Genomic DNA, 13,884 nt, shown 5'->3' with positions numbered 1-13,884 from the left:
TATGTGAGAAAAGTTAAGAAAAAACATTTAATAAACATCAAATAAACTTCACCTCCTCCATGCACCAAAGGCAAAGAGAATGACTGGGGGTTGTGGGTAAGGGAGTGATACTTAGCAGTTTAACTTTGGTGCTCTTTGCCTCCTCCTGCTGGCCAGGAGAGATATTTCCAATAGTAATTACTCAAGCCGTGGACTCACCATATCTTATAAAAGAAAGGATAATTATTTATATAATTTAGTGTTTACAAAGATTTTGATGAATGAAAGTACACATCATTTACTCTTTTATTACAAATATTGTTGAGATAATAGTTTAACTTTACAAAGACTTTAACTTAATTTAGCTTAGCTGGGTGATCAGTAAAATCAGCTGTGATGTGCATCCATTTCTCTTTGTCTCTAAGAACATTAGAAGAACAGCTAGTAGCATGAGACATACCTCCCAAGGAAAAGGGGTGGTGTGCATGTGAATTTGGACAGAATCCTTCCTCTGAGCAAAAGAAACAGTACTAATCTGGCTCTTGTACCAGGACACCCCTGGTTTAAAGCTAGGGCCATATACTCTCCTGCTCCAAGAAGTCAGTGTATAACAAAAAAAGAAAATGTTATAAATGTGCTGAACTTAAGAGAAAAGCAAATACTAACGTTGCAGATCAGCTAATCAGATGTTTTTGTCACTTCCACTTACTCTTAAAGGGACAGTCTAGTAGAAAGTGAAATGCACATTTCAGTTTTGATTAGAAGCTATCTGCACTGTAGTATATTAAGTAAAAACAATTTGTGATACACATCACTGCCAGCACTCTCAGCATCCACAAGCTATGCATATGCATGTTAATATTACTATAGGCACATGCTATGCATGTTGCATGAAACTCAGTGATTCTCAAAACATAGAGGACTAATATTTGAAAAACATTTGTTAAAGGGGCAGTTCACTCAAAAATGTGCTCCCCTTCAAATTGTTCCCAATGATCCATTTTACCTGCTGGAGTGTATTACATTCTTTACAAGTAGCTAATTTACCCCTATTTTTGGCATTATAAATAGCTGATTTAGCCTGTGGTATCCCCACCTATAGTAAAAGTTTGTATACTGGAGTATAGGCTATTAAATAGCCTAATTAAACACAGCCTGCAGAAGAAATGACACTCCTAGTGGGGTGCAGGATAGTATAGTAATACAATTATAATTTTCCATTGTTCTCTCTAAGTATTGAGCTTTGGTTTTCCAGACAAATATAAGATAACGATATCTGATATTACTTGAAACGCAACCCAATGGCTGTGGTTTAAAAGCACAAAACCCTCATATACACAAATAAACCTGAAATTTCTCCTACATTTTATACTCTGCAGCTGGTATAAGTCATTGAAAATACATTAATATAAAAAACTATTACTGTCCCTTTAAAGAGTATATTGCAAAAAATGGTTTTAAACCAAACTGAAATGCACTGATGTACATGTTTATTTTTTTTATATAGAATGTTCCTTTAATACAACTCTTTAGTGACAATTTTTATTTCAGGGAAAACTTTAGTGTCTTTTCCAAGCACTCAGGTATTTACAGTTTAAGAGATGGTGGGAAATGTTAGGGGTTGCACTAATACACTAACTGTTGTGTTGTGAGAAGCTCTGCACTGGCTTCATGATGACATGAAATGGAAGCAGTTATTTTTAGTCTGGTTATTAATAACTATTGTTATAATTCTTATTAATAAGCTCACCCAGAATCCTAACAATGCGGCGCAATAGAGGGTTGAAGAAGCAGCAGTCCCCACAAGCAATGACTCTTTCTCTTGATCGCCAGTGCGGGTGAAGCAGGACAGTGGATGCCTCCCCCAGCAGGACCTACAGAGCGAGAACATAGTGAATACTGTGATAATTCAGTACCTACCTCACACACAAAGGCAACCTGCAAACTGCTTGTATGTGGGTGGGAGATAGGTATCTGCTGTTACTTCAGTTATCTAATTTGGTTACAATGTCCCATCCTGTCAGTGTCAACATCATTTCAAATTAAGTCCATTCTGGTAAAACAGCTATGTGCAAGGAGCTGTTTCTAGAAGCTTCAGAAAGGTGCCAGATTCTGCATATCACCAAACTTACAACTGCTATGTCCTATATTCATGTTCACTGCAGTTCTACAGGCACCTGACTTTGTGTCCCCTTTGTCATCATATCCTATGTATGCCCAGTATTCTTACTTTAGAGAGGTACAACTATGTATTATGTGTACAGCCATAGAGGTTTGTGCTTTTTCTAGTACTATTAATGTTAAATGCTGTATTCCATATACTCTAGCTCTAAATGAGTTGTGGTAATATGAGTGGCTACAGCAAAAGGAAGCTGGGGGGATACAAATAAGAATAATAGGAAGAGGGCTTTACATATGAAAAGGTGATCATAAATAAGGAAAGGAGGAAATTGTGAAGAGGTCCCGCCTATGCATAAATTATAAGAGTACAATTATGTTCATATCTAGTCCTAGAGGTATCAGACACTACAAACCTTTATGACCCTTTAGGTGTTAAAATACCATATAACAGTTTAACAGAAATAGTTGTCCACCAGTCCTAGACTTACCTATTTCATTCTCTGTCCATTATTCCTAGAAATGTAGAACTCCGTGTTTACTTTAGCTAATCATAAACATACATTTTACCCCAGTGGCAGTTGTAAAGGTTCTGTTAGTTACCGTGATTATCGGCAGCACAGTAATCAGAGGGTACAAGAGACGTGGTGGTGCGCGGCTGACACTTTCTGGACCCGGGTATGGCTTGGACAAGGAGCTGTCATAGCAGAAGAATCCCTGGGAGTGAACTGGAAAGGTGTCCGTGTACTCAAAGTGGTAGGACAGAATCACTGTACCAGCCATAAGCACCAGCTGGAAATAAAGCATTCTGTGAGAGGAGGAGTAACAAAAGAGGGGAGAAACTAGGGAGTATGGTCGGATAGAGGGGCTAATAAGAGGTTGATTGATAAAAGATTAAAGAATAGGGTTAAATGGAAGAGAGAGAAGGGAGAGAGCTAATGATGGAGAGGGAAACTGGATAAAGGTAACAGCTATATTGAGAAGTTAAAATACATTAGGTGGGAATTAGTAATATGGAGAACTGGAGAATAGCAAGCAACACATTTCTAGAAAATACCTGAGAAACAAAAATAAATAGAAATTAAGAAAGAGAATGAGAGACAAAAGAGAGGGAGTGCAAGAAAATAATCTGAAGTCTAAAGCTGTTTACATTAATAAAAAGAAAACAAAGACTGGATGTATGAAAGGACTGAGACTTATCAGAAAAAACGAATGATGAAGATGGCAAAACTGAAAGACAAGAAATGAGAAAATAAAATAAAAAGCAGCAGCAAGAGATACAGACAACGGGTGAATATAAGGGAGCAAATACATGTGCGGTGAATTTGAGAGAGAGTGAGGAATCCCTGAAGCAATCACATCTCTCTGTCACATGCTGACTGTACTCATCCAGCGCCTTCATTTCTCGTCTCACTGATTTGTCTGTTTCAATCAGCCATCGCTTCATTTTTATTTCTTTCAGTCACTTGCTCGTTTATGTGTTTGTTCTTTCAGTTCACTTTATCTCCCTCATTCTTGTATAACGGTCATTTAATCTTACAACCTTTATTCTTACCTGACTCTTATACATATTTTTTGTCTATAATTCTATCTTCTCAGTTTCATTTCCTTTACTGTATCTCTCTTTTTTTATTTGCTGAGTCCCATTCCTTTGTCATCGTCTCTCAAGGAACTAGGCTAGATTCACCAAGAAGCTTCTCCAGTCTCTCCACTTCATTAACAAAATAAGAAACACTCGAGGGCAAGGAAGAGGGCTCTTAGTGTATCTACCCCTTTTGTCATTTCATCATCCTTTATCACTTTTTTTTTGTTTCTTTAATTTCCTCGTCATTGCACTTTTCATTCTCTCACTAGTTTCTGCGTCATATCCCTGTCACTAGACACATTAATTCGGAGGTTTCGTTCACCTCCGAATGCGGAAGAAGGTGGCTCTTTGTGTCGCTCAGTTATTTTTGTTGCCACATTTATTCCTTTGCAATGCACTAAAATCTGGATTTGCACAGATTTTAGTGTGTTGCTGTTGCCCAAGAATAAAAGCGGTAACAAAAATAGCAGAGTAACACAAAGAGCTGCCTTCTTCCGTGTTGGGAGGTGAAAGAAACCTCAGAATGCACATATCTACCTGTCACTATACCTGTAGTTTACCTTTTTCTGTCTCTCTCAGGGCCTGATGATCAAATATTCGCCAGCATGAGGGGTCTCATTGTACTGACAACACATCTTAGACTATCTTGCCGATCTCTCTTCTTTTGGTTATAGCTTAGTGCCCTCTAGGGGCCAGATTACAAGTGGCACGCTAATGTTAGCACGGGACCAGATAAGCAGTATCAGATTTACCAGAGAAGGCCGACATCTCTCTAACGCACCCATTATCTCTAACGCACCCATTACTTTCAATGGAAAATGGAGACAAGTTGAAAATTATGGGTTGTGCTTGAGCAAATGCTCAAAAAGCCATAGAAGAGTTAGCAAGACCTGAAGTGAAGTGTAAGGGTTAAAAAAAAAGTTTCACAAAACACATCTAAAACCTATTAAAAACACTCTTGGGGGTAGATTTATCATATGGCGGATGGACATAATCCGCTGGTGCTGAATAAGCTTTTACTTGACTTTGCCTAGAGTACTCTGTCGATACAGTAGATACATCCAGCACAGATGCACATTTTATGGTCCCTGCTATCCACTTAGACCAGGAGGCAAAAGGCATCTGCCTTCATATGGTAAGGGAGCACGATCAGTTAAAGACAGCCCCAAAATCTTTTCAAAAGTAAAATTGTCATGTTTAAATTGTACAGGCAGACACCACTCATTGAATAAAATGCTAAATATATTAGTATAAATTTAAAATTATTCTATATTTTATCTATGTAATATATAATATTATTATTATTATTACTTTTATTTTTTATTTATGAAGCGCCAACATATTATGCAGTGCTGTCTATAGGTTCAATTCATTTAAATAAAACAATAATATAAAATTTGAAAGAGACAGGACAACATTTACAAACACATACAGGAGGAATTGAGGGCCCTATTCCCATGGGAACTTACAATCTAGAAGGGTAGGAGGTTGAGAAACAGGAGGTGAGGACTGCAAGATTGAGAAATATGTTCATGCATAGTTAGATGAGGGAAATGTTGTTAGGTAAGTGAAATTAATGTATTATTGAGTTGGTTGGTAGGCTTCTCTGAACAAAAAAAGTCTTCAGGGAGCATTTAAAGGAAGAAAGATTAGGGCAAAGCCTGACAGCATGAGGGAGAGTGTTCCAGAGGGTAGGTGCTGCATGACTGAAGACCTACAGTCTAGCATGGGAAGAGGTGATAGTGGAAGATGCAAGGAACACGCATTGTTGGATATTAGTGGGCGGGCTGGAGTATACTTGTTTATTAGAGAGGATAGGTAGTGGGGAGCAACGTTGGTGAGAGCTTTGTATGTAAGGGTGAAAATTTTGAATTTAATTCTGCTGTGAATGGGGAGCCAATGAAGGACTTGGGGAAATGGTGATGCTGTCGACAGGGATAGAGAAGTCAGAAGTCGGCGTAGAGCATGATATTTGAAGCCATTACTGTTGATAAGTTTACCCAGTGAAGAAGTATAAATGGAGAATAGTAGAGGACCCAGAACAAATCCTTGAGGTACTCCAACAGACAGAGGCATTGGAGAGGAGGAGTCACCAGCAAATGACACAGAGAAAGACCTGTGAGAAAGATAGGAGTGAATCCAAGAAAGAGCAGTGTCACAGAGGCCAAAAGAGCTAAGGGTCTGTAGGAGGAGGAGGTGGTCAACTGTGTCGAAGGCAGCTGAGAGGTCAAGTAAGATGTGTATAGAGTAGGGGCCAATACGTTTAGCAGAGAGAAGATCGTTAGTAACCTTGGTAAGGGAAGTCTCAGTTGAGTGTTTAGGGCTGAATCCAGATTGCAGGGGGTCAAGCAAGGAGTTGGTGGACAGGAAGTGGGTTAGGCGATTGTAAACTAGTTTTTCAAAGAGTTTTGATGTTATTGGAAGCAGTGATATGGGGCAGTAGCTTTCAGGAGAATTAGGGTAGAGGGAGGGTTTTTTAAGTATAGGAGTGGCTTTTGAGTTATTTGAGACAAGATGGGAATGAACCGGTAGAGAGAGATAGGTTGAAGATGTGAGTGAGAGCAGGAGTGAGGGTGGAAGACAGGGAGGGTATTAGATGGGAAGGGATAGGGTTGAGCGAGCAGGTGGTGAGGCGTGAGGAAGATAGTAAGGAAGAAACTTAATTCTCAGTGGCTGGATGGAAAATGCAGAGAGAGTGGGAGAGGCAGGGGGTGGAGCAGGTGGGTAGAGGAGAGAGTTAAAGGTGGAGAAGAGTCGTTTAGGGTTTGAGGAAAGAGTATATATGATGGGAGAGAAGTAGGTTTGCTTGGCTAAGTGAAGGGCAGAAGTGTATGAACTAAGAATAAACTTATAGTGTATGAAATCAGGTTAATTTCCTCCAGACACGCTCAGCAGTATGGGAGCATTTTTGCAAATAGCGTGTTTGCTGAGAGTGCTAAGGCTGTAACTGATGGCGTGATGTTTTGCGCAGTCTGGGAGGGGCAAGTATGTCAAGTGCAGAGGAGAGAGTTTTGTTATAGTGGGCTGTAGCGAGATCAGGGCGGGTTATAGTGGAAGTGTGAGGGAGGAGATCTTGAATGATTTTTTAAATTTGGAGCAGATCCACAGCGTGTAGATTTCTACAGGTGTGGGGGTGGGATGGAGAAGTGGGTTTAGCTGTTGCATTAATATTATAGGTGACCAGGTGATGGTCTGAAATGGGAAAAGGGCGACAGGTTAGGTCAGATATAGAGCAGAGGTAAGAAAAATACCAGGTCGATGGAGTGTCCATCACAGTGAGTAGGGAATAGGGTGGATTGTGAGAGACTGAAGGAGGATGTGAATGAAATAAGTTTAGAGGCAGCAGGGGCAGATGGGTTGTCAATGGGAATGTTGTAGTCCCCAAGAATTAGGGTTGGTATATTTGTAGAGAGAAAGTGAGGAAGCCAGACGGCAAAGTTGTCTAGGAGGGCGATATGACTGCCACTCTGAGGGAGAGTGGGGAGAACAAGTGAATACAGTGTACATCAAAGGAGGAGAAGGAGAGAGATGGGATTGGAGGTAGGTACTGATAAGTGCAGGAGGGGGAGAGCAGAATCCCAACACTGCCGCCATGTTTCTCACCTGGCCTAGGGGTATGGTTAAAGTGAAGACCACCATGTGTGTGTGTGCATTTATTGAAAAAAGTATAAAAACATATGTTCCTTCTTGTTCACATTCCAGAGGTTTTCAATTGGGTCCAGGTCTAGAGATTGGTCTGGTCATGACAGGGTCTTGATCTGGTGGTCCCAATTCACTCCTTGGTTAACATGGCTGTGTGTCATGGAGCATTGCCCTGCTGGAAAAAAACAATCCTCAGAGTTTGAGAAGAAAGAACAGAAGAAAGCAAGTTTTTTTCGAGGATAACCTTATACATGGCTTGATTCATGCATCGTTCACAAAGATAAATCTGCGCCATTTAAGGTCATATTCTCTGATGAGTCAAATTTTTAGTTTTGCTGGACACCTGGTTGTCTAATGATTAGACGTAGACCTGGAGAGGCCTAGATGCCACAGTGTCTCACACCCACTGTGAAATTTGGTGGAGGATCAGTGATGATCTGGGGGTGCTTTAGCAAGGCTGGAATTGGTCAGATTTATCTTTGTGAAGGACACATGAATCAAGCAACTTATAAGGTTATCCTGGAAGAAAACGTGCTTCTTTCTGCTCTGACAATGTTCCCCAAATCTGAGGATTGGGTTTTCCAGCAGGACAATGCTCCATGCCACACAACCAGGTTAATCAAGGTGTGGATGGAGGACCACCAAATCAAGATCCTGGCATGGCCAGTCCAATCTCCAGACCTGCACTCCATTGAAATCCTCTGGAATGTGATCAAGAAAAAGATGGATGGTCACAAGCCATCAAACAAAGCAAATTTGTGCGCCAGGTGTGGCATAAAGTCACCCAACAACAATGTGAAAGACTGGTTGAGAGCATGCCGAGACGCATGAAAGCTGTAATTGAAAATCAGGCTTATTGAACTCTTGCTAAGTTAAAACATTAGTATTGTGTTGTTTAAAAAATGAATACAAACTTGTTTTCTTTGCATTATTTAAGGTTTGAAAACCCTGCATCTTTTTTGTTATTTTGTCCAGTTGTCATTTTCTGCAAATAAATGCTCTAAATGACAATATTTATTATTTGGAATTTGGGGAAAATGTTGTCAGTAGTTAATAGAATAAAACAAAAATGCTTATTGTACTCAAACACATACCAGAGAAACTTATAATTTTGAAGTAGTCTCTTAATTTTTTTTAAGAGCTGTAGCGAGATAGATTATGTAGATATAGTTTATCCCTTTCCTGAACTAACAGAGCTAAAGCCCAGCGCAGTGAGGGCGGCATGGAAGGTCCTAACGGCGGGAAGAGGTTGTTATTTTTGTCATGTTGCCAACACATTTGTGGTTATAATTTGGTTTAAAAAAAAAAGTCTCAGAGGCTCATCTGATATTTCAAATAAAGGTTATGGCATTGTCTTTTTTTTTATGTGTTTGATGATAATGCAATTGTACTTTATTTAATTATGTGGCAAGGTACCAAAAATATTTTTGCTTTTGTTTGCACTGTTAAATGATCTATCCATTATGTTAACCAGCATATTCCTCCAAATGTTTACATACGTTCTAGAAAGGAAAAAAAAACACATTGTGAAAAAGAGTATACCACTAATCTCCTTGAGAAAAATTAGTGTGCATTATGTAGCTCGATTGAATATAGGGCTGGTCTTCAATTTTTTTCCAGGGCTTCTTTTTTTTCCAGTCCAGCCTGTTTAAAGGAACATAACATAACATTGCACTGTTGCTTGTACTACATTATGTATGTATGCCCTGAAAAGGGTTTAAACACATAGTACAAGTTATCTCCAGAGCAACAATGCATTACTGATCCAGAGCTGAAAATAGCTGGTGATTGGTGGCTACCCACATATGCTGCCTCTTGTATTTGGCTTACTAGATGTTCTCAGCTGCAAACCTTTAGTGCATTGGTGCTCTGCTGACCCATTTGCAGAGGGTAAGCACATAGGGTTCGATTCCAATGTTTGTTTTTAAAAAAGTGATCACAATCTTTCTGAGTCAAACAAAGCCAACCATGTTAAGGTATTAGTAAAGTTTGTGTGTGTGTGTTAAGCAGTTGGATAGAGTAGTGTTTAAACAATCTCAATGCCATTTTTATATATGGGCACGATGGGTATACTGAGCATGTTTGATCAATGATATTTAATTCATTAAGAAAACCTAATTTTCTGTTTTGGTGAGATTTTCATCTAAGTAGAACCCTGGCCACAGTTCATCTATTCTTCTAAAACAGGATTTTACTAGTTCTCACTGTGTAAATCATGAAACGGCTAAGTGACAAGGTTTTAGAGATAGTCCAAAGTTGTAGAACCCACTGTACAGACTGTACAGAATGGGTTTTGCTTTGGGGGGTGTTCCACATTTCTCTGTAAAAAGGTTGTGGTATTTAAACAAACAAGAATGAATAGCAAATACTCCTGATTGCTAATGCTACTATATAATTGCCAGAGAAACCCTATTCCTAAAGACGAGAATACTACACTTTACAATTCCAAAAAGGATGAAATAAAAACAAAAATATAAAGGGGTAGATTTATTAAAGGGACACGGAACCCACATTTTTTCTTTCATGATTCAGATAGAGCATGCAATTTTAAGCAACTTTCTAATTTACTTCTATTATCAATTTTTTCTCGTTCTCTTGCTATCATTATTTGAAAAAGAAGGCATCTAAGCTAAGGAGCCAGCATTTTTTGGTTCAGTACCATGGATAGCACTTGTGTATTGGTGCTGTCCAATCAGCAAGGACAACCCAGGTTGTTCACCAAAAATGGGCCGGCATCTAAACTTACATTCTTGCTTTTCAAATAAACATACCAAGAGAATGAAGAAAATGTGATAATTGGAGTAAATTAGAAAGTTGCTTAAAATTGCATGCACTATCTGAATCACGAAAGAAAAAATTTGGGTTCAGTGTCCCTTTAAATGTCAGGCGGATGTGATCTGCTGTAGCAGATCATGTCCGCCCAACATCGCTAAATGCAGACAGCATACGCTGTCTGCATTTATCATTGCACAAGCATTTCTTGTGAAATGCTTGTGCAATGCCGCGCCCTGCATATTCGCGGCCAATCGCCCGCTAGCAGGGGTGTCAATCATCCCAAATGTATCCGATCGGGATGATTGCTGTCCACCACCTCAGAGGTGGCGGATGAGTTAAGGAGCAGCGGTCTTATAACCGCTGCTTCTTGACTTATGTTTCCGGCGAGTCTGAAGGCACGTGCGGAAACAGCAGCATACGCTGCTTGTTAAATATACCCTAAAGAGTGTGATTGCTAAAAAAAAAAAAATGTCTCCATCTTACAGTGATTTCCATTCTCTCACTTTTCCTGCTGATCTTAATACGAGATATAAGGTGTCTGCCATATATTGATCTATACATCTAAAATGTCACCAGTAAATCTACACACAACAAAAGCTTGTGCTTTTATGCAAGCCAAAGTCTTCATTTGTATATGTGATTTGGTGAAGTCATCAGTACCGTATGGCTTAAAGGGATATATTAGCCAAAACTGAAATGTGCATAGATACATTTCAATTTTAAATAGAGGATACTTCTATTACTAAAAATACTTATAGTAAAAGTTATTACTGTTTAAAGAAAAAAGCAGACAAAATAAATAATGAATCCATATTGCATCAATTTTTTAAAATATATTTTATGGGTGAATATGTTTTAATGTAATGGATACTTCTCTGTTATCTATCCGTCTCTGTCTGTCTATTGATCAGTGTGCTCTATTTCTCTACAGTTTTTGTGACACTTTAACTAATTTACTCCTATTTCTCTTTGTGGATTAATTACATTCAAGTGCACAATACATAGCAGCAAATTTCCTGTTTAAGCAATAAAAGGCCAGAAGAAAGCTGGGAGAGGAGGCTCAAACAGAACCAGGGAGAGAAAGTTTGAGGGAGAAATGGAAAGCAAGAGAAAGATATAGAGTAGGGACTATGGAACTATTAGAGAGGAAAAGATGAAACACAGAGTGAGAGAGTGGAAGAGGAGGGGTTAGTCAAGCAGCCAGACAGGCATGATAGATGGGACAAAAAAAGCTAAGAGATTTTGACAGGCAAGGGAGCAATGTCGCTGCAAAAAGATAAGAGAATAACTAATAGAATGAGTAAAAATTAATAGAATGAGTGACAACATGGCAAAGTAGTGAAGAGAAAGAGGAGGTGGACAAAAAAATACCTCTACAAACAGAAAGCAGGGTATGATAGAAACGCTGCTCTTAATCTCTGCGTCGTTTGCAGCCATATGTGATATACAACCTTCTCTTTCTGAACCTACAATAAAAATACAAACAATTAATCATTTACTGAGCCAAGGTTAGGGACCCTATAGTACTGAGGTAACATCTTACAGGGACAATAAGGCACTCAGAAGCTGGGTTCTAGTAATAACATGCTACAGAGGCAGTGAGGCACTCGGATACTGTGTTACTGCAGTAGAATATTACAGTGGAATTAAGGCACTCAGATACTGTGTTACTGCAGTAGAATATTACAGTGGAATTAAGGCACTCAGATACTGTGTTACTGCAGTAGAATATTACAGTGGAATTAAGGCACTCAGATACTGTGTTACTACAGTCAAATATTACAGTGGAATTAAGGCACTCAGATACTGTGTTACTGCAGTCAAATATTACAGTGGAATTAAGGCACTCAGATACTGTGTTACTACAGTCAACTATTACAGTGGAATTAAGGCACTCAGATACTGTGTTACTGCAGTCAAATATTACAGTGGAATTAAGGCACTCAGATACTGTGTTACTGCAGTAAAATATTAAGGCACTCAGGTACTGTGTTTCATTAATACGATTTTACAGAGGCAATAATGCACTCGGACACTGGGTTACTGCAGTAAGATATTACAAAACAGTAAGGCACTGAATAACTGATTTACAGTTATAGCATTTGACATGGTCAATAAAGCACTCAGACACTGGGTTACTGCAGAAAGATATTACAGAGGCAATACGAACCTCAGGAGCTGGATTATTGTATTAAGATATAATAAGGCAGCCAAGAGCTGTGTTACAGTCATAGATTTGACAGGGGCAAAAAGGGACTCGGGCAAGGTTACTGCTATAGGATGTTACAGGGGCAATAAAGCACAGAGGAGCTGGGTTAAAGCAATGACATGCTACAGGGGCAATAAGGCACCCAGGGGCTAAGTTACTGCAAAGAGATGTTACAGAGACAATAAGCATTCCGTAGCTAGTATAATTCAATAAGGGGGCAATAAGGAAATCAATATTTGGTTTACTGTAAGTAAAATATAACAAGAGCAATAAGCTGTTACAGTGGCACTAAGGGTCTGAAATAATAAGCAAAAAAAGAACAATAATTGCTTGTAAATGAGGATTAAAAACATAATAAACTAAGAACAGGGTCTCCCGTCCAGCCCCTTAGCCTTTTACAGACCTGTGGGCATCTTCCAGATCCGCCCCTCACTATCACACTCCACGATATCAGCTCAGAGGGAGGAGAGCCAGCTGGCAGACATTTCAGCACCTTCTCTGAATATAGCCTTAAAAGAAAGGGAGACAGGGTAGAAATATGGAAAGAAGGAATGAGAGGAAAATAAATATATAAGGGAATAATAGAAAGAAGGAATGGGGAAAATTAATATTAAGGATGAATAAAGGGAAAAAATGAGAGAGTTGAATAGAATTAAAGCATAAAAAGGGAAATAATGTGCATTGGTGTTGAAAGACAATGAGGATGATCAGAATGGAATGAAAAAGACTGGGGATTAAAATGAGGAGATGAAATTAAGGAAAATAAATAAAGACAACAAATAAAGGGGGTAATGGTAAAGAGTTGAGATGTAAACACAGATATGAAAAAGGATTGAGAAAGACTGGAGGGCTAGAGGAAGAGGTGGGAGGCAGCTGTGAGAATCTCATTAGTAGGCTGACGGCATATGTTGTTGTACACCCACCTCTACCTGTGATCTTTTTATAGCACCACCCTGTTATAAGCTCATTTTATAGCACATGCATGTGATTTAACATAAAAATAATAATACTTATGATGAGGATAATTAATATATATATTTATATGCAAAATATATTTCAGCAATTAAACACGGTATCGCTAGACATCTTTATGTAAAATAAATATTTTAAAATAATTCGCTGCAAAATTTTCAGTTTTGCAAATCAAGAGCCGTCCAAGCAGACTCAATTAGGAGGGCATACCAATGACACCGATAATCTTTTTAACCCTTTGGCAAACTTTTAAAAAAAATAGGGGTATGGCCCCTCTGCAAACATGCGGTTTAGCACTGCAGCACTTTAACAATGTTTGGGGGTACGTTTTTAATGTTTTTGCATACTTGTTTACTTAAACAACTTTTTTAAAAGGACACTCAGGTCAAATTCAATTTTCATGATTCAGATACAGCATGTAATTTTAAACTTTCCAATTTACTTCCATTAAAAAAAAAAAAATGTGCACAGTCTTTTATATTTACACTTTTTGAGTCACCAGCTCCTACTGTGCATGTGCAAGAATTCACAGACTAAACTATATGCATTTGTGATTGGCTGATTGCTATCACATGGTACAGGGGGAGTGGAAATATACATAACT

The 13,884-nt window shown here is 38.7% G+C and overlaps 1 protein-coding gene across 1 annotated transcript in view; it reads right to left on the bottom strand.

The window, feature by feature from the left end:
• The window catches only part of PLPPR2 (phospholipid phosphatase related 2), a 49,247-nt gene extending 36,309 nt beyond the window's left edge, over positions 1-12,938 (bottom strand). Inside the window, exons 1-4 of the mRNA XM_053716036.1 lie at positions 12,712-12,938; positions 11,471-11,565; positions 2,701-2,889; positions 1,730-1,853 (exon numbers count right to left, since the gene is read on the bottom strand). Coding sequence (XP_053572011.1) covers positions 1,730-1,853; positions 2,701-2,889; positions 11,471-11,565; positions 12,712-12,721 — 418 coding nt within the window. The 5' untranslated portion in view covers positions 12,722-12,938. The remainder of the gene's footprint in view (positions 1-1,729; positions 1,854-2,700; positions 2,890-11,470; positions 11,566-12,711) is intronic.
• Positions 12,939-13,884: the final 946 nt, after the last annotated feature.

This window comes from Bombina bombina, chromosome 6 (assembly GCF_027579735.1).
Source record: "Bombina bombina isolate aBomBom1 chromosome 6, aBomBom1.pri, whole genome shotgun sequence".
In the NCBI taxonomy this organism is placed as follows: domain Eukaryota; kingdom Metazoa; phylum Chordata; class Amphibia; order Anura; family Bombinatoridae; genus Bombina; species Bombina bombina.
The sequence above is the reverse complement of the archived record's forward strand: the minus strand, read 5'-3'. Positions and strand labels throughout refer to the sequence as shown.